The sequence below is a fragment of the Lepeophtheirus salmonis genome, chromosome 6 (genome assembly GCF_016086655.4).
Source record: "Lepeophtheirus salmonis chromosome 6, UVic_Lsal_1.4, whole genome shotgun sequence".
Classification (NCBI taxonomy): Eukaryota; Metazoa; Arthropoda; class Copepoda; order Siphonostomatoida; family Caligidae; genus Lepeophtheirus; species Lepeophtheirus salmonis.
Genome location: NC_052136.2, coordinates 24188182 through 24207279, shown reverse-complemented (window position 1 = coordinate 24207279; position 19098 = coordinate 24188182). Strand labels below are relative to the sequence as shown.

General features: G+C 30.3%; 1 protein-coding gene across 1 annotated transcript in view; it reads right to left on the bottom strand.

The window, feature by feature from the left end:
* The window catches only part of LOC121120005 (uncharacterized), a 104447-nt gene extending 90981 nt beyond the window's left edge, over positions 1-13466 (bottom strand). The window contains exons 1-2 of the mRNA XM_071889341.1: positions 13376-13466; positions 13085-13217 (exon numbers count right to left, since the gene is read on the bottom strand). Of these exons, the coding sequence (XP_071745442.1) occupies positions 13085-13217; positions 13376-13466 (224 nt within the window). The remainder of the gene's footprint in view (positions 1-13084; positions 13218-13375) is intronic.
* Between the last annotated feature and the right edge of the window lie 5632 nt (positions 13467-19098).

Sequence of the window (19098 nt, the reverse complement as noted above, 5' to 3'; positions counted from 1 at the left end):
GATAATTTAAATTCTTATGGATTGTTTAATATTTGTATAGTATAAGGAGTGAGTTTTCATGGCAGTTTAAAATTGTTGGGACACAGGTGTCTCTATATGTCTGAAAGGTAATTTTTTTCGTTTTTTATTAGATTTGAAAATTTGTTCAGGATGAGACATTTATCTTTTGTTTTTGTCCTTTTACAGTATTTATATTAAAGTACTTCGATATTAGTAGACCTATTAGCAAGTAATATATTAGGAATACAATATAATACAAAGGAATACTTTATTATTGAATGTGGAGATGTTCATAAATGTAAAGAAAACAAAGAATATGATATTTTAATTTTTTTTAGCAGGACTATTAGTGATCAAATTGATGGCATTATAGACGAAGCAGACTGTGAGAGGAGATTGACAATTTATTATATAATTCTGATACTCGAATTATAGTTGATGAAGAGGTTACTACAAAAAGAATGCATAAGATTCTACATTAAGTCCTTTTACGTCTTTATTATGATACTTCGAAATTTTCGCATAGGGGATAATCTCAAAGATAATAAGAGTGGTAAAGCATATAAAATACAACCACTGATACTCTATTTGAACTAAAGGTTCACAAATTTTTTGTTCTATATTTGTTAAGGCTCTATATCAGAGGCATGGGGGAGTTGATCTCATAGATAAAAAAACTGATTCATCCCACTAAAATTCAGTCATCAACACGATTTAATCAAAGAATCCTCTTCGATCTTCTAGATATAGTACATGTGTAAATAGATATATTTTTTATAACATTTAATATCTAAATAAATTATCGCTTCTTGTCTTCAAAGTTGTAATTGATAAGAGTATGATTGAATATTATGAAGGGCGTTTGAGGGTAACCCAATCGTCTAGACCCACAAAAATAAAAAATTATCTGTTATAATGGGCAATCCTAGTGGATATTTACTGGAGTTTGAACAAAAAAAAAAAAAAAATGGGCATACTGTAAGAACAAAAATATAGAAAATCGAACTTTTGTCATTTATATGACTTGTAATCTTGCTTTATACTTGCTAAGAGATAGAAATTGCTACGTTATGTTTCACATGTAAAGAAGAAATTATATTAATATCAATCAATTTTAAAATTAAATTATTACTTGTTTGAATAATTAGAAAGAAATATTATATCAAACTAATTAATAAATGTGAAGAATTCAACCCCAAGCGTAACTTTAGTATTTTGTTTGTTCATAATAAAAAATTACCATTCATACCCAGAAGGACACCAATGTCCCATCAAATTCTGGCGAACGTATTGAAATTATTAACAAAATTAATTCTAATTAGTTCTTATATGATCAAAGAGATCAAAAATTGATATTAATTCTCTTTGATTTTATTTTCAATTCCTTGTGGGTCTGAAAGGGGTAATATAAGGTTTAACCCACAACCCCCAAAAATTGGGCAAATGTTGACACATATATGCACGGTTGGCTCGATAGGAATGTAATATCTAGGGTGTCTGCCAGATATAGCGATGAGTGAACCATAGGGGCCGTTGCTCCCCTCACTTTTGAGGGTTATATATTTTCTTAAAAATTTTAAATGTCATTATTTTGGGAATTTTTAAGATATTAAGATACTATCAAAGTTGTGAAAAAGTATAACACACTCTCCTCCAAAGAAAAGGCCCTACTCTTAATCAAAATAAAATCCTCCAGACCCCCTGATGCCGTCACCATTACACAATTTGCCTCTCCCCCCCCCCTCACTTACAAACACATTCAAGTGCCAGTGCCCTAATAGAAATGCCATATAAAATGATGTACCGTGATCCATACATTGAGAAAAATCTGGAACGATATATCGTCCATATATTTATCTACATATTACTTAATGAAAATTATGATTGAACTTTCAATTTCCGATTACATTTATTATAAATCATTGCTTATCTAAAACATAAAATTATAAGAAATGAAGAAAATAATTATTTGAATTTTTTTTATCTATCATCGATTGCAGTGGTTCTAAAACTTTTTACACTTGTGAAATTATGAAAACCTACAAATTAAAGGTGTTCAAATCTAATCTGCGCTTGCGTGCGTCGGTGGTTTTGTTACAACACTACTGTCTGATGGTATCTCTTTTTTTTATGGCAGAAACGTTGCTGTATCAACAAACTTTAGTGAAGTTTTGGAGATCATATAAACAGCTGCTCCAGATATAAACAAGATTTAATTTACAGAGGAAGAACGGCACGGAGGCTTGACAATTACTTTTGCTATAACAACATGGAGATTTCAAATCGGCAAGTCTCAAATGTCACTGGCTTCCATTATCATTTTTTCTAATCTCTAATAATTAACGGTGCTTTAAATAAATTTTTTGTAGGAAAAATAATACCAATGCCACCTCCATCCTAAAAAAGCCACTTGCTAACCAAACCCATTACGTTTGAATAAATTGTTTGATCTAGCCTACGTATAGAAAGTATCTTCATTGCACACAGTTTGAGAAACACTGCTTTGACCAAGGAATTCCCTTCAAAAACATTGTGAAATTCATGTTCACAACTTTTTTTTAATGAAGAAATGATTAATTATTTCCATTAAAAACCAAAAAAATAAATACCATTTGGACCATAACAAGCAATTATGCGATTAGACATACATATGTGGTGGTAAATAACAGGAAGGTCCATCTTTTATTTATTTACCAGATAGGTAGATCATATACGATGTCATGAATCCTTCTTCTTCTAAAAAAGTGAAGTAAGTACAATCCCCTGTTTTCTGGAAAATATTTTTTTTTCCTCTACACATAGGCACTTTTTGGAAGGGCCATTAAAAACACTGCCTTTGAGTTTATTCAGGTCATTTTTCTGTGGTACAGTTCATTTTACTTTAAAAATTATTAAGCCACTTGTATTGTCCTAAATACGATGCTATGATTTTAAAATTCTACTACAGGTTGAGGAATAAGTTTGCAAAAATATGTTTTAGTTTATAAATTTAATATAAATTTATTGATTAACATAAGCTTTTCTAAAAATGATCAAACTGTAATATATACTTTTTCCCCAATAAACACCTTTTGTCCAGAAGCATGACAGAGATTAAACGGCACTTAGAAAGAGGTAGCACAGACATTTTTTTTTAGAGATATTGGCCCATTACTAGACGAGGACACGCTTCAGAGTGTTTTGTTGGGGTGGTACTTGGTACACTTCCTGGTCTGAAGGATGGACCATATAGAAAAGTCAATGGTATTCAGGCGAGGGAAGTATCTTGTCAACCAACAAGACCTTGGTGACGTGTTGGTTGATCTTTAATCGTCCTCAATGAAAATGAGGATCAACTTCTTCCCGTCATACATAATATCGGCTCAGACCCCGGGCGGCTACTGGCACTTGGTGATGATATGGTGTTTCTAAGGGATACTGCCAATAGTCTTTCCTAAAATACGGTCATTTTGGGTTCGTGGATCGCTTCAAAAGTTGAAAACTTTGTCTGTCTATCCGAGTGCCTCTTCATCATCTCCATCTAATCTGGGAAAGGGGGGTTATTTCGAGCAAAAGTTTTTTTAAAATAATTTATATTACAATTTGATCATTCTCACAAAAAGTTATTTTAATTAATGAATTTATAAACTAAAACCTATTTTCCCGAACTTATTCCTCAGCCTATATCTTTATTTTTTAGTATTTATTTTATGACATGAAATACTTGTGCTCATTGTTTTTAATGATTTCTGATTTCCTTGTTTTATCACAGAGGATATTCTTTTTTTTGTATTTAACAACTAACTATCTATTACTAAAACTAGGGTTTCTTATTGCTATGTTCTGTTTGATGAAATAGGGAAACATCAAGTAATGAAGCACATCTTAAATTATTAATAAACAAAATTGTAAAATATTTTTGTTTGATAAAACAAGTACAAAAAACAGGAGCGTTGTAAGTGGGGTGGGGGGGGGAGTGTTTAGCCCCTAAAAATATCAACACCGTAGTATATTTTTTTATTAAAATAGGCTTATTTTATATGTATCGTTGACCCAGCGTAAATAATATACAAATTGGCAATACATAAAAATTTAAATATTGACTTTTTGAGGGTAACCATTGATTGAGATTTGGATTTTCTAATTTTTTTTTGTCAAAATTCAATATTTTTCTATATATATTGGTAAACTATCATCAGTGACCATTCATTTAGGGAAAAAACGACAATATATTTATCTTCTTCCTTTAACATTTAGAAGCTTCACTAGTTTACATTTCATCATGAATTGATATATACTTGATCAGTGATTGAAAATTATCCAAATTTATTATAAAAATAGCTGTTCACTTGTAAATCACAAGATTATCTTCAGTGATGAATCTCACTTTTAGCTCAATGGCTTTGTTAATCAGCAAAATATGCGTTATTGATCATGCAGCAAATTGGCAAGTGCTTTACAAGAATTAAATGACCTCCGAAAAAATGACTGTTTGGTGTGGAATTCATGCTGGAGTGATCATTGGGGCGTATTTGTTTATTGATGATGATAATCAACATGCTACTATAAATAGATATCTCTTTTGTACTATGATAACTGATTTTTTTTTGCACCAATTGCAAGGCATTCTCTTGGCAAACATGTGGTTTTAATAAGACGGAGCCACTTGCCACACATCAAACGTTACAATCGATTTATTACAAAGCAAACTTTGTAAGCGTGCAATCTCAAGAAATGGATCAGCTGATTAGCCGCCTCGATCGTGTGATTTAACACCTTAAGATGCTTTTCTTTGGGGTAAGGTTAAGTAATTGGTATACAGCAATAAGTCAGTGACGTTAGAAGAGTTCAGATGAAATATCGAACGTAATATTGCCGCAATATCGGTCAATTTATTGGGAAAAGTATTGGAAAATTGTGTTCAGTGATTGGACTTCTGTAAACATGCTTGTGGGTGTCACACTAGAAAAATCAATTCTATTAGATAAATGTTTATGTTTATAATTTGTACTGAAAAAATAAATTTGGTAAAACCTTTAACCATTTGTGTTTTATTTATAAAAAAAGTTGAAGCGCTCTTAATGAAAAAAACCTTTTTGTGGCTTAAACAATCCTATCTGCAATGCAGTCCTCTATTATTTTACACTAATTATTAGCTGCAGTGGTGTGCAACCCATAATATTAGCTATTAAGAAATATAATTATAATAGTATTTTATTTCAGTAGCTACACGTACTAGTATTCAACAACATCTTTAGTAAATGTTATAATCTCTTAGTTTAATAAAATAGTTATATATCCTACAAATGGAAACTTTATTATACATTCGAAACCAGACAGCAAAGTTTAACTCCGAATTTTAAAAAAATCCCTGCAAAAATGTACTATCTTTAAATGCATTTTATTATTTTGGTATTTATAACATTGATAAATAATAAAAAAACTTAAAAACTAGTGACGAAATTATGATAATGATATGATCAAGAAGTTTAAATCTCTAAGCTTCAATATTGGTGAAAATATAGTTATCCAAATATTGAAAGTTAAAATATCTTAATTCAAGGTTTTGTCCAAATAGCATGTTTTCACACTGAGGGCAATTAAACAAGTTCTATAATTCAAAGAGGTAGATACACTGAATTCAACTTTAATATTTTAATACGAGGTCATTTTTTCATAGTTTTTGTTTCCCTATAAATAAATTTCCATAAAGAGATTTTATAGGGCCAGTTATTCTATACAAAAATATACATTATTTAATAAACAACATATCAATTTTAAAACTGTGAATAATTAATAGATTGTATAATTAGTTATTAAAATTTTTTTAAAGTATTAAATATGTTGGTTTTTTGAGAATACGTCCAGTTTTTATTACTTAATTTGGAGAAATCGCATGAATTCATAATCCTTGTATAACACTGGATACCATGGTACCAATTTTAGATTTCTAGCATTCTGAGTGGAGTAATTTACGCTCAAATAATTACGTAAATTTCAAATTATCGTTTTATATATATTAGAAATTCAAGCAATAAACTGATTTTCATAAATTATATCAACTAAATACTGAGGAGCTAAATTTCAATTTGTGTAACTATATAAAATAATTATCAAATCATGTTTTGTCGAATATGTATGTTCGACGGCCAACGCTCGTTCCTCACTACTCCATCGCATGAAAACAATTGAGTGCACATTAAAGGAACCTTTATAATCTTGTCTCTAGAATGAAATCACAACTATCTCGCTACTACTGATACAGCTTGATTGTCATACATTACAAAAAAAGTAGATATGTTGCCACACACTGTATATATTTATACTATGTACAAGGACTAGGGATGCTACTACCGAAACAAAACTTATAAAGTTCAATTTTGTCTCACTGCATTATATTTGGCGAGGTACAGTGGGTTAAAAAAGGACCGATTTTGACAAAAAAATCCATTTTTTTTAAATTAAAAAAGATATATATTACACTTAAGAGGACTTGAGGGTGTAAAACTTTCCAAAACTGTGTTGTAGAATTTCTCTACGGAGAAAGTATCATTGTTGCAGGAGGAAGTAAATATTAACCCAAAAATGGAACAGTCCAGTCTATTTCATAATAATGCTAATTTATTCTTCCACATCTGTATGGTAATTGCATAAGGTTTTCTTTCTTCCCATTCCTTTTCATCATGTAAATAATTGTACTTATTCTTTCATCAACATTTATTATTGTACATCATAATAAAAAAGAACTATTTTTCCATCATATAATTAATGGTATACAGAAATATAAAAAAGTTATAAATTTTTCATGCTAAAACAAAAATGGTTTTTTGTGGCCACAGAATAAATACGTTTTATTCATATAATATAAAATATGCATAAATAAATGTTGATACCCCTTTCTCAAAGACTCATAAATTACAGAAAAAAAGTATTTTATTTTATACAAGAGGCAAAAAAACACAAACAGTTACTCTTCAAAAACATATGTGCATGGATTGAATTACAGTTAGCGAGGTAAAATCGTGGACTTTTTGATAACGAAAAATAGTCTAAACTTTTGCAAGAATGAAAAAGATTAGAACATTGAGGCTTTATCATAGACTTCTTTATTGATATTTTTCTATTTTTAATAATGATTTCCATTAGCTACTACCATGCCCTCAAACCTGAGGCTAAAAACGCCGCAACACTACATGATAAAGGCCTTCGCACCTGACCGACCACTGCTGATGGACGGTGGCCTTAAGGTCTTCCAAATTTTCGTGGGGGGTAGCACAGGCTATCTTTTTTAATCATTAGTTAGTTAGGTGGTTAGTAATTGACAGTTTTGAAAAGGTTTTTCCAGATTAATCCAGGTTTAATTACACAATTTGGAAAAATCGTAACAATTTAGAACTTTTGCGTAACAATTTAGAACTTTTGCATAACAATAAATCTGATTACAGCAATTTACAATCCCTAGCTTAAATAACTATATAAATAATATTAATAATGTTGAAATAACCGGTAAAGTTATTTGCATTCAAATAATTTTCAAATTTCAAATGTATTATGTAATGATAATGTATTGGATCAATTATGAACAGGAATTGTCTTCAACTCTAAATCAATTTGAACAATCAATATTCCCATAAATGATGTTGCTGTTTCAGCCTTTTACATTCTTTGGTTTCGTTTATCAATAATAATAATTAATTAATACAGCACTGTCTCCTTTGGACATCTTTGCATTACCGTTCTACAAAATCCAAGTTATCCTCTTTGTAGAGAAAGGCTTCATTTACTAACTTGGAAGATTCATGTCCGATTTGGTTCCACTTATTAATAAGGTAGGAATTCAATGGACTTCCTTGGAGTTTGTGATTCGCCCCTCGATAGCTCATCATGTTTTTAAGAATAAAAAATCCTTGACTCCTCCAGGATTTAGGAACTAACAACTTACAATTTACCACTCTGTTGCTCCTAAATTCATTTTTTCATTACTTATACCTAATTTAAGATTTAATTTTCAATTGTTTATACCTACCTAGCTATATTAATCAATTATCTATTATAATATACACATATTGATATGGATTTATTTTGATTTCAATTGATTTATTATTTCAAATATCCCTTCATTCAGCAATATACTATTCGGAGAGGTAGATCATAATACTGTCTAAAGATTCTTCTATAGTCCTCCCACATCTTTCAATCAAAGAAAGTGGTCATTAACGTAATCTCTGAAGGTTGAAAATTGAATTCCCCTTGAAGTAGAACTGTTGGGTTTTTAGTTGTATTAATATGACTGAGGGAAGATTATCTTTCAAAGTTTTTTTTTCTATTTTACATACTCAGTGTCTTTTCTTTGCCTTATACATGTATACCTATGTATATTTATACACAATATGGTAGGCTACAATTACATATCTACCTTGTAATAGATTCGTTGATGCAGATATAAATGCTTCTTAAGAAAGATCTATCCAAATAACAATGAATTACCTAAGTGTATTTACCCGCTCTTTTTCACCTTCCTCTTTCTACTCAGTAAATTGAATTCAAATTTCACGCCAAAGGTTTCATATATCAAAAAGAAGTTGTAAATCCCAGGGCTAGATAGTGCAGTTAATCTCTGATTATTTATTTGATCAAAGAAGTAAAAAATGGCACCACATAAAATTAAAATTTGTAAAGAATACTCGGAAGATTCCTTTTTGAAAGTACATGCAGATGTTAGAAACTCAACATTGAGCATTCGGAAGGCTGAAATTAAATATGGAGTCCCACTATCTAATTTTGGTGATTCAGTATCCTATAAATTCGGCCACTTAAATTGAAAGCGGGTGAGAATATGATTTGGATAAATTTTAATGGGTGTAATATATTATAACATAATTTTTTTAATTTATTAACAATAAATATGTTATACAGGGATACAATGCAAGTTAAATGGGAATCAGGAGGAAAAACTAATTTAATACTTATTGTATCGCTCAGCTATTGGAAAAAGAGCTACACGTGAGGATGTACGTTATGTTATTAAAAACGTACTTGATAAAGGAGATTATGAAGAAAGTACTTAGGATATGCCTACTTATAATTATTTTCATACATCTATGACGGATTTTTTATACTTCGTTATGGATAAAGTAATTATAATATGCAAAAATATTTTTTTCTTTTTAAACTTAAATTTTTGCTCCAGAGCTTAATTTGATTCCATGACCTTTTTTCTTAGAAAATAATTCATTTTTTAAGAATTTCTTGATTTGAGAGGGGTATACATCCCCTCCATCCCATGAACTTACAACCTGTTACCTAATTCTATTTTTGAGAATCTGGAGAAAGTAAATATTTTGAAAATAATTTAATGTCGAAGACATGGACTCATCTATTTATGAAAAGGCATCCTCAAATTGCTACTAGGGCACCAGATACTTTAGGGCAATTGAAAAAACAAGTGACTATAGAAATAATTAAGAATTGGTTTTATGATTTAAAGGATTTTTTATTAACGAACCATAATATATTAGCAGAAGATTTTTTTACAACTGAAAATAGCCACCAAATATTTTATCTAGATGAGCCCAGATTTCCTCTAGGAGGTAATAACAAAATGAAAATAGTGGCTGAACGAGGGATTGAAAATATTTATACTGTCACAACGGAAAGCAAAGAAATGATAACAGTGCTGATGTTTGTTGGAGGAGATGGATATTTTCAAAAACTCTATTTATATTTCCCGGTGTAAGACCAACATTCCACTTGAAAGGAGTAGATCCTTCGAAGTACGATGTTGGGGTTACACCAAATGGTTGGGTATCATCCGATGCTCTTTATGGTTAGTTCTCCAGCCTCTTTATTAATCTATAAAAGAAAAGGGAATCTAATTTCTTATTATTGTATTTATGGACGGCCATACTTCTCATGTTAATATGACAATTGTAGATTTTTGCCGAGACAATTACGTTATTCTTTTTTTTTTTCTCCTCCTCACACTTCGAACATAGTTCAACCTCTTGAAGTAAGTGTATTTGGCCCTCTGAAATAATTCTGGAATGAGTCACTTCAAAAATTTAAAAACTAGCAAAATTTATCAATGGCAAAGACTATTTTTTTTCCTGTTTTCGACGAGGCTTTTGAGAAAGTCAAAAGTCGTCCGAACAGTGTTATTTTTGGATTCAGAAAATGTAAAATTATTCCATTTAATACTGAAACTGTCAATCACTCTAGTATTATAGCTCCAATGAAGGCCAAAGATCGGTATACCATTAAAAGTGCTGCTTCAGCTGATTAAAAAAATTGGGGGGAATGTGCGCTTTTGAAAAAATATTTAATGCGATAAGTGAAAGGAATATTAAGCTATTCAAAAAAGATACAAAGAAAACTTCGATTATACTGACGGTACTCATTTAAATCAACTTTGGCTGTCATACAAGCCCCTTAGAAAGATGACCGAATCTCTAATTGCATCCATTAGTACGACTAATTTTGATCCCATTGAAATTTTAAATCATGAATCAACTTTGGAATATAAAGATGAATATGCAAATAATTTTACTACCGTGGATGCCTTTTCTTTTATGCGTAGAAGAATTTCTTCGCCACACACAAAAAACATCGATCTTTCTTCACCAACGCCTGGTCCGTCTGGATTATCATCAATCTCTATTTTATCCAATTATACTATTCAATATGTCCCCTAAGAAAGTAGTAAATCTTACCACAACTGAGATAAATCAACCTTCATTACATATTTGAAAATCAACAATAATGTAATCAACAGAAAAAACACGAAAAACGAAGCTCTTTTTACCACCTGCAGTGAGTGGGGACGATTTAAAGTAAAAACAAGAATCCAAGATCATTCAAGAAGAAACGCAAAGAAATAAGAGAAAGAAAAAATAAAGAAAAGTTGGCAAAAAATAATCTAAAGCAATCTGCAGCAAACCTATAGATTTTGAAAGCGACACTTCTGACAATTAACCATAGAGATTTGAAAAATACTTTATTATTACGCCTTATACTTATTTAGTGATAGTAAAATAATTATACTTTAGTTTATATGGTTTGTTTATTTTTAGATTAGAAATAATGAAGTGATGTAATAATTTTTATATTTGGAAATATTTTATGATAAGTAAGAATAGATGTTTCGATGATAAATATAGTTAATAAAGCTATATTAATTAAATTGCCGTCCCGTTTCGTTATTTAGTCTCTCTTCATTCGGTTTGCGCAACATATGCAACTACACGATTGTTAACTTACTTGAAAATGGTATCTAACGTTAAGATAAAATACGGGGCATATTCGAGGAAAGGGTTAAGGAAGGCTACGGAGTAACTCTGAGGGAAAAGGACTGGCTTTTCTTGATGTCTCCGGGAGCTGACGAAGACATGAAGATAGATACACTTATTACCGGGGGGGGTCATTTTTAATGTTTAGAAAAATAAACGCCACGGAGTCCAGTTAAACAGTTCAATAATACCGGAATGGATTAAGGAATACATATACAATAAGGTATACAATACAAGCACACTGCTCCGTCAATCTTGTCACAAGTATTCACAGTTCTTTTTTATTATTATTCAGTGTTCTTCTCCTCTTCTCTTCTGTTTTTCTTTCTCTCTTTTGTATAATAATTAAAAGGCGTGCGTGGACACATTGCCGAAAGCCCTTTTGCCGAACAGACACTTTGCCGAATAAAATAATAAATAAATTAGATGATGATTCATACTCCAATACTATGTAATTATGATTCCCATTCATGTCACTCCAAAATTAAACGATAATATCTTTAACTTTTGTCACAAATTGCAATAATTCGTTAATTGATTCAATTAATTATGAGGATGCTTCAAAAGTTGGTTCGAACCTAAATTAGAACTGTTTTATCAAAAATCGTGATAACCGCCCAATAAATAAATAATTTTTGTAATTTAAAATTCGAAAGAGAAAATATATTTAAAGAAGAATTGAAAGTCAAGTATGGATTAAAATTAACCAATGACTGAATGAGTGTCGATTGAGATTCAATGGATAATGCGATTGAATAATAGTTTGGATGTTAAGTCCTGATGAACACTCCTCTTTCTCGAGGTTTTCTGGGTCTCAATAATTCTCAACATGTGTTTTGTATTGTAGTAGATTCCAACTTACACTACACAAGGAACACAAGTAATAATTTATTATTACTAAGTATGCTTACCAAGATTTTTCTATCTTTTCATAAAAGTTGTTGTTCGTGCCTAAGCTTCAGCAACAAATGAAAAGTTGTATCATTAGAAAATATATCAACTAATGGCATACTCATATTTCCAGTCTAGTTTCCAATGCTAAATGCAACGTATTCCCCTTTTTAATCATTATAGGCTATCCGAACTGACGCAATTCACATAACTCTTTATAACGTATTCACATCTATTGTGGGATACTCATTACCAAATAAAAACATTACTCTTTTCTTGGTTATTTATATTTACTACTCCTTAGTCCAGTGCCTTTCAAACTGTTGGAGAACACCTAAGAAGTGTGGAGTGCCCCTGGGGGAAGGGGATATTTAAATAATCAAAATTGTTATACAAGAGTTATTCTGAGTCCGAAATTCAGCATTATTTCTCTACACTTCCAAAGAACCAATATCTGTTGAAACTAAATTATTCCAACAAATGATATATATTTATATGATTTATTTCTATAAATTTTTTTAGGTGTAATGAAAGCAAGAAAGTACTGTTCAAAACATTATATTGAACATAAAAGATACATAACCATGAATAAATCTTAAAACATTTGAAAATTCCAAGCTATGTTTCAAATATTCCATCTTTTCGTCTGGATTATAATTAAGAGAAATGTTGTAGATCCTTCTATTTATACAAGAATATTTTTTGGATATTGTTATTATTGCAACACAGTCAAAATCACTTTTTTTTCTTGCTAGGCTCTCATCCTTCTTAAGAGCGTCTATATTTTCCATATGTTGGGATGAATAATACTAAAAGAGCTTTTTAAAGTTTTGTGAAATCCTTTTACACTACTATTCGTTCGAATCGTCATAGCTTGAGTCCTTTCCCACATATTCCAAATTTCAATAGGAAATGATTGTTGTACTCACCGTTGGGTTTCCTTCAACTTTGTTCTTCTCCAATTCCTTTCAAAGTAAAAAACAAATTCTGGAGGTATATCATCGTCGTCTCTGAGTTCTATAAACCTATCAATTTCATCAATGACTAGGATAAATTTCAAGGCTGTAAAGTAATTATAAATGACTTTATTATTAAAATTTGAATCGGTTAGATATTTAACTTTCAAGAACACATCTACAATGTGCCAATACAAATTTTGCAAAAGACAACCAGTGATGTTAGAAGTCGGAAAAAGTTTACCTGAATGTATTTAAAATTACCTTTTCGAAATGATCTATCAATGCTTGTGGACTCAATATTGGGTATAGACTCTTTAAGATTTCTCCATTTATTGATGAAAAATTTGGGCATTTCTCAACTTTGTATCTTATCTAATTTTTGATTAAAATGTGTTTTTTTTTTCAAATTCGAATATGGAGAATGTAATAAACATGAAATTTATACTTGACAAAAAAAAAGAAGTTAAAATAGAGTAATTTCAGTATATTAACAAGTTTACGAACAACTACTGTTTTACAGTATGAACATATGTACATGTAAATCCGGTGTGTTTCTTAGCTAGCCCGTTGATTTTTAATTGGTAGGATAAAGAATGATTTTTTTTCCCTTTACAGTTGTCATTATTATTTAATTCCTGAGTAGTGAACATCCTCTTCGAAATATATACTATTATATTCAAAACCTGATTGAACGTTCGTGTGCGCCATAAAAGATGGAGTGTAACCCTGAGGATTTGTTCCGGAGTAATAATTGTAATTCCTTTTTTGGACTTAGAGTAGAATTGGGCATTAAAATTGGAGTAATTCAAGCAAATGTCCTATTTTATATTCTTTTTACCTTCCTCTCTTGTCACAGCTGATTGTAGCTGATCTAATGAAACGTCATGAGCATTATTCTTCAAATTGTTAGGGTTACCAGGTTGATTTTCGTGTTACACCTTTTACCCACAGACCCACAATTCAATATTTTCCATTGCAATTAGAGAGCAATTTCATTTGGACAAGATTAGAAAAAACTTAATTATTAAAATCTTGCAAGTCTTTAAATTAGAAATTTTTTTTATCTTCAAGAAAAAAAATATATTAGTTGACTCTAGTCTTACATTAATATATATACTAATCATTCAGAATTATTTAAGTATTAGTTAAAATTATTAAAAAAGTTCATCAGTTTTTTTGTTTGTTAAATATGAATTGTATTTATTCAAATATAAAGTTTTTCAAAATTTAATTAATTCATCTAGCATATGTCAAGAGAGGGCAACGGTTTGAGTTAGAGTTATATGATAAATATATTTTATAACCTAATAGCGTTAAAGTTTGTCCAACATCCCGTTACGAATGTTGATGTATCCCTTGAGAATCATGTTAAATAAATAAATGACACTTAAGAATAATAAAGTTGGCATAATTCCTTATTGAACTTATATTGATTTAGTCATTGCTAAATGTCTTAAATCATAATTTTCTGAATATGAGGCTCTTTTTAGCACATGTATTTGATGAGGTACGTCACCATCGTCTGGAAAAATGTCCGTTTGCACTGTCTACATGTAGGACTGAGACTACAAGATGTGTGTGGAATGGGAAGGAGTCCCCCAACACAAAATATTTTTGTCAAAGTTTTCTGTAGATGCAAGTCTAAGCAAAAAACAAAAAAAAAATATATATATTTTATTGCGTTTTCTTAAAAAAAAATAAAAAAATCTTTCATATGGATGTGGTTATAATAATAGACTTTTGTTTATTTGGTTTTTCGAAATGTTATACATGCAGGTTAGTGAATATGTATGCACCACATCTTAAATATAATTTTTGAGGGAATTAAAGAGTTTCAATCCCCAATTTGCACATATTAATGAAAAGCTGTAGTTTTATCTCTCTTACAAAAATATTCCAAACAAATATATCCCACTTGTGTGAAAAGATGGGAGCAGAAAGAGATTGTTGGAGATTGGTTTTTTGATTCTTACCGGCCATGACACCTCAGACATCGTCAAACAGCTTGGGATCAACCTTTACACTATCTACCGAGTTTGCAAGCCCCTGGATATCACATTTTCAAAGTGGTTGGCCAGTCAAGTGACTCCCTGAAACTTTCCAAACAGTCCATTGAGGACAACCCGGTAATTTCCATAGCCAAATTCGTAAAAAGATGTCCTACACATGTCTACCGTGTCAAATGTTGTAAAAAGAGATTTGAGGAGAAATAATTCTAAACAAAAAAGCATAAAAATCATTAACACCCAAAATCCATTCTTTAACCCACCGGACTACTAATGGTGGCTAATGTACACAGTATTTTGTTATCAGCTGTCGACTCTTTTAATCTTTTATCCTAATCAGTGTTCTGACTCGGCTTCACCTCGCTGACACAAAAGTATACATACAGTTGGGTTTTTGTAGACAGCTGTCTATTTTTCTGGGTTTTTTTTTCTGCGTAATCAGTGTTTTGAACGTTGATTGGATAAATTAAAATGAGGTTTGTTTAAGCTGTGAAGAATACCCTACAATTATTGAAGAATAATTCCAAAGTTAGGAAAAATAAGCTAACTACCAACTGATATCGGGCCTTTGTTTCTGTTACTTTTTTATAGAAAAATTGCTTGGCATAATAAAATTATAAATTATGTTATCTGTGCAATTTCATTGAAATATTTCAATATTTACTTGGAGCACAAAACCAATGAACTTTTTGAAAAAGTGATAAAAAGCTATAAAAATCACATTTTTTAATAGATTTAAGAACTGATTTTAGGGGCTTTTATTCTCTGATTCTTTTTAGAGGAAAGTTTGCGTGATGCATTCAAATGATTTAATTTAAGAATCTTCGTTTTAAGCTCATGTCATTCATGCTCTGTCATTTATTTTTATATTGATAAAATCAGACTTGTGAATGGAGCACGTAATTTACTGGCGTTGAGCAGAACGCACGTCCAATGTAGAGAACGTGATTTTTTAACGCTATAAATTTGAACTTGGTGTTCCATTCTGCTAATTCCATTTACTTTTAAAAATGAAGTCACATGCACGATCAGTGTTTCTACTCAAAAAAATAAAAAATAGTGACTTTCTAGGATACCTTCACTTTCAGAACTTCTTTTAAAGTTTACTCTAAATTAACGGGTTCCAAGATTCCAACAACTATAATCCATACTTCTTTAAAAAAAAAATTATTTAATAGTTTTTAATCGTGGAAAAACACCGGATTATATTGACATATGGTCCAAAAAATGTCAAAATCTGACAAAAATATATTTGACAGCGGGTAAGGTTTTATTTTAACTTTACTTATAGCCAGTGGGAAGAATTATCAAAAAATATTAACCTCTCACACATCAGTACATTTTTTGGATATTTTAGGATAATGTATATTAAAATTTTATTCTCATAGTTAACTAAGCAATTCACAAATATTTTGCTCTTACATGTACAAGGTGCGACAAGTAAATTTTCTGCGTCATTCATTTTTTTTTTGCTGTGATTAAGGCTTAAGGTGACATCTCAAGCAATGTTCCTATGTATGTGTTGTTTTTCTTACTCATTGTTATAATTTGATAAAAATCGAACGAAAAATGAGTGAATAAAAACGCAAAGGGGTTTGAATCTTCTCGACGTGGATGTTGATCCAAAAAGAATTTCGACGTGACCGTGAGAACAGTTCAGAACATCAGGCTAGCCAAGGAGAATGGAAAAGGATACCAAGATTAAGGAAGATCTGACATCATCAATTTGCTGATTGGCTGATGTGTTCAAAGTGGATGAGATCACCATCAGGTAGACAGTTCATGATGGCCCCGCCCTGAATAGCTTTCTCAGGACTCCAAGACATCTCCTCACAGACAGGATGAAGGCCTTAAAGCTTGAGAGTTACAAAAATTCCAAAATTGCTTAAAAATGCATCCGTCGACAGTGATTTTCTTCTCAAACAAGAAGATCTTCACAGTCAACCAGGTTTTTGAACTGCAGAAATGACAGATTCTTCAAATTTTTAGATTCGACTTTTTTTAAGCTCAAATACAATGCATGTAACTTTATCATCGAAAAAAAAAAAAAAAAAAAAATTCTCCAATGGCTGTTAAATGGAAAAAGCAAACTTAATTTAAAATATAATAAAAAATTCTAAATTATTATAATGGGATTTTTATGAAATATAAAAATAAATAAAACAGCACTGTAGGTGTATTTGTACTAGAATGTGTATTTAATTTATTAAATAAAGTTTTTTTAAATTATAATTTATGAAAATATTTGATTATTTAATTTTTTCAAGGAATGGATTTATAGAATCTATGTTGTTATTGTAGGGGAGACCGGAAACAATCCTTTAGGCTTTTACCTCAATTACTGGTTGTTGATTTAACTTAGACTGGTCAAAATTTACAAAACACAGTGTCGTAACTAGGGTTTTGTTATCGGAGAGAAGGGGCTGGTTGAAAAGACTATTGGGCCCTCACCACTAATAAATTCATAAATACTACTATTGAAACAACTATTGGGGTATCAGATCCTTTGCTCTTGGTGATGACAGCCCTTTAGCATACAAACGTACTCGTATATCTTGCTATTGTTTCAATCTATTTAAAGGTTACTCAAGTCTGCAGATTTTCTAAATATTGCCTTTAAATGCAATCCATCATTGTCAGGAACTGTGGTAAATGGAAACAGTTTAAAAAAATCGAACTTGATTTAGAAATAAAGTAAATTAGACTATATAATATTTTTGAGGAATAAATAACTAGATCTGTACTGCAAATTCAAATTAATTAGAGTTATATTATATATATATCCTAGAACTTTAGACTCAATATTTTTTTTAACACAGTGAGTGAAGTCTGTAAAAAACAATAAAAAACACGTACGATTTGAATAATTATATTAAATTTTGCATCCATTTTTTACTCTGAAGTATAAATTCAAATGCTAAATATACTTTTTTTATGAGACATCAGGACAAATTAAATCCCTTTAATTAAAGTAACTTTAACAAGATGACTTTGGGGATTTACAAGATATAGCTTGTTATAAATACATTTTTATTTTTAATAGAAAACCAAATGACGTATTAATTACTTTATGCAATATCCGGAAATCAAATTAATACCCATTCGTGTTGATGAGGTAGTGTGAATTGTATAAAATAATAGCTAGAATATTACACATTTTATCTATTGTTCTTTGCCTCAGTTCTTACATTAAAAAAAAGAAAAATCAATTAAATCAAAAGGAAAAACAAAGGAACCCATTTTAAACAAAACAATACATTAATTTAACTAAACTTCAAATCAAAATGAATAAATCCTAACTAATATCCCAGTTCAATAATTGAGGGGTATCCAATAATGAGATATATTTGTAAATAAGCTCATAACTTATTCCATTAATTTAATCTCATGGATTGAACATGTTTAATGACACCAAAAATCTGGAATATTTATCTTCAACCAGGAATCTTTTGGGTCTATTAGCTGGGATAAATCCTGATGGAACCCTTTAAACTTCTATCGGCTATATTGCCACTCCAGAGCTTTCCTTTGTCAATCATCTTAAGCTTCAATCACAGCCACCAACCTGTCCCTAAACCTGGCACAAACTTTTACCCTGTAAGTTCGTATTATATTGTATTATAATAAAAATATGAATACCTTTTGCAAGATATGTGCAACGGTCTTTATATGTTTATTATTTGGGTTAATAAATTATCAACATTTTTGGGGAAAGTTCCATTTATAATAGTAAAAGAAGAGAAACATTATTATACTATTTCTGATCTTTGAGTTGATTTGTGTACTACAAAAATTTGGTAAAATATATTATATTATCAAATTATTTTACTTATATCAGTAAAGAATGGGTATAACTCCCATTAACCATATTTTATTGCGGAACGTTAGAAATGAATATGAAATAGTATGCATACAACCATATTTGCACTGCAGGGGTCTTAAAACCATTTGCATAGACGATTGTATGTATCTCTTCAA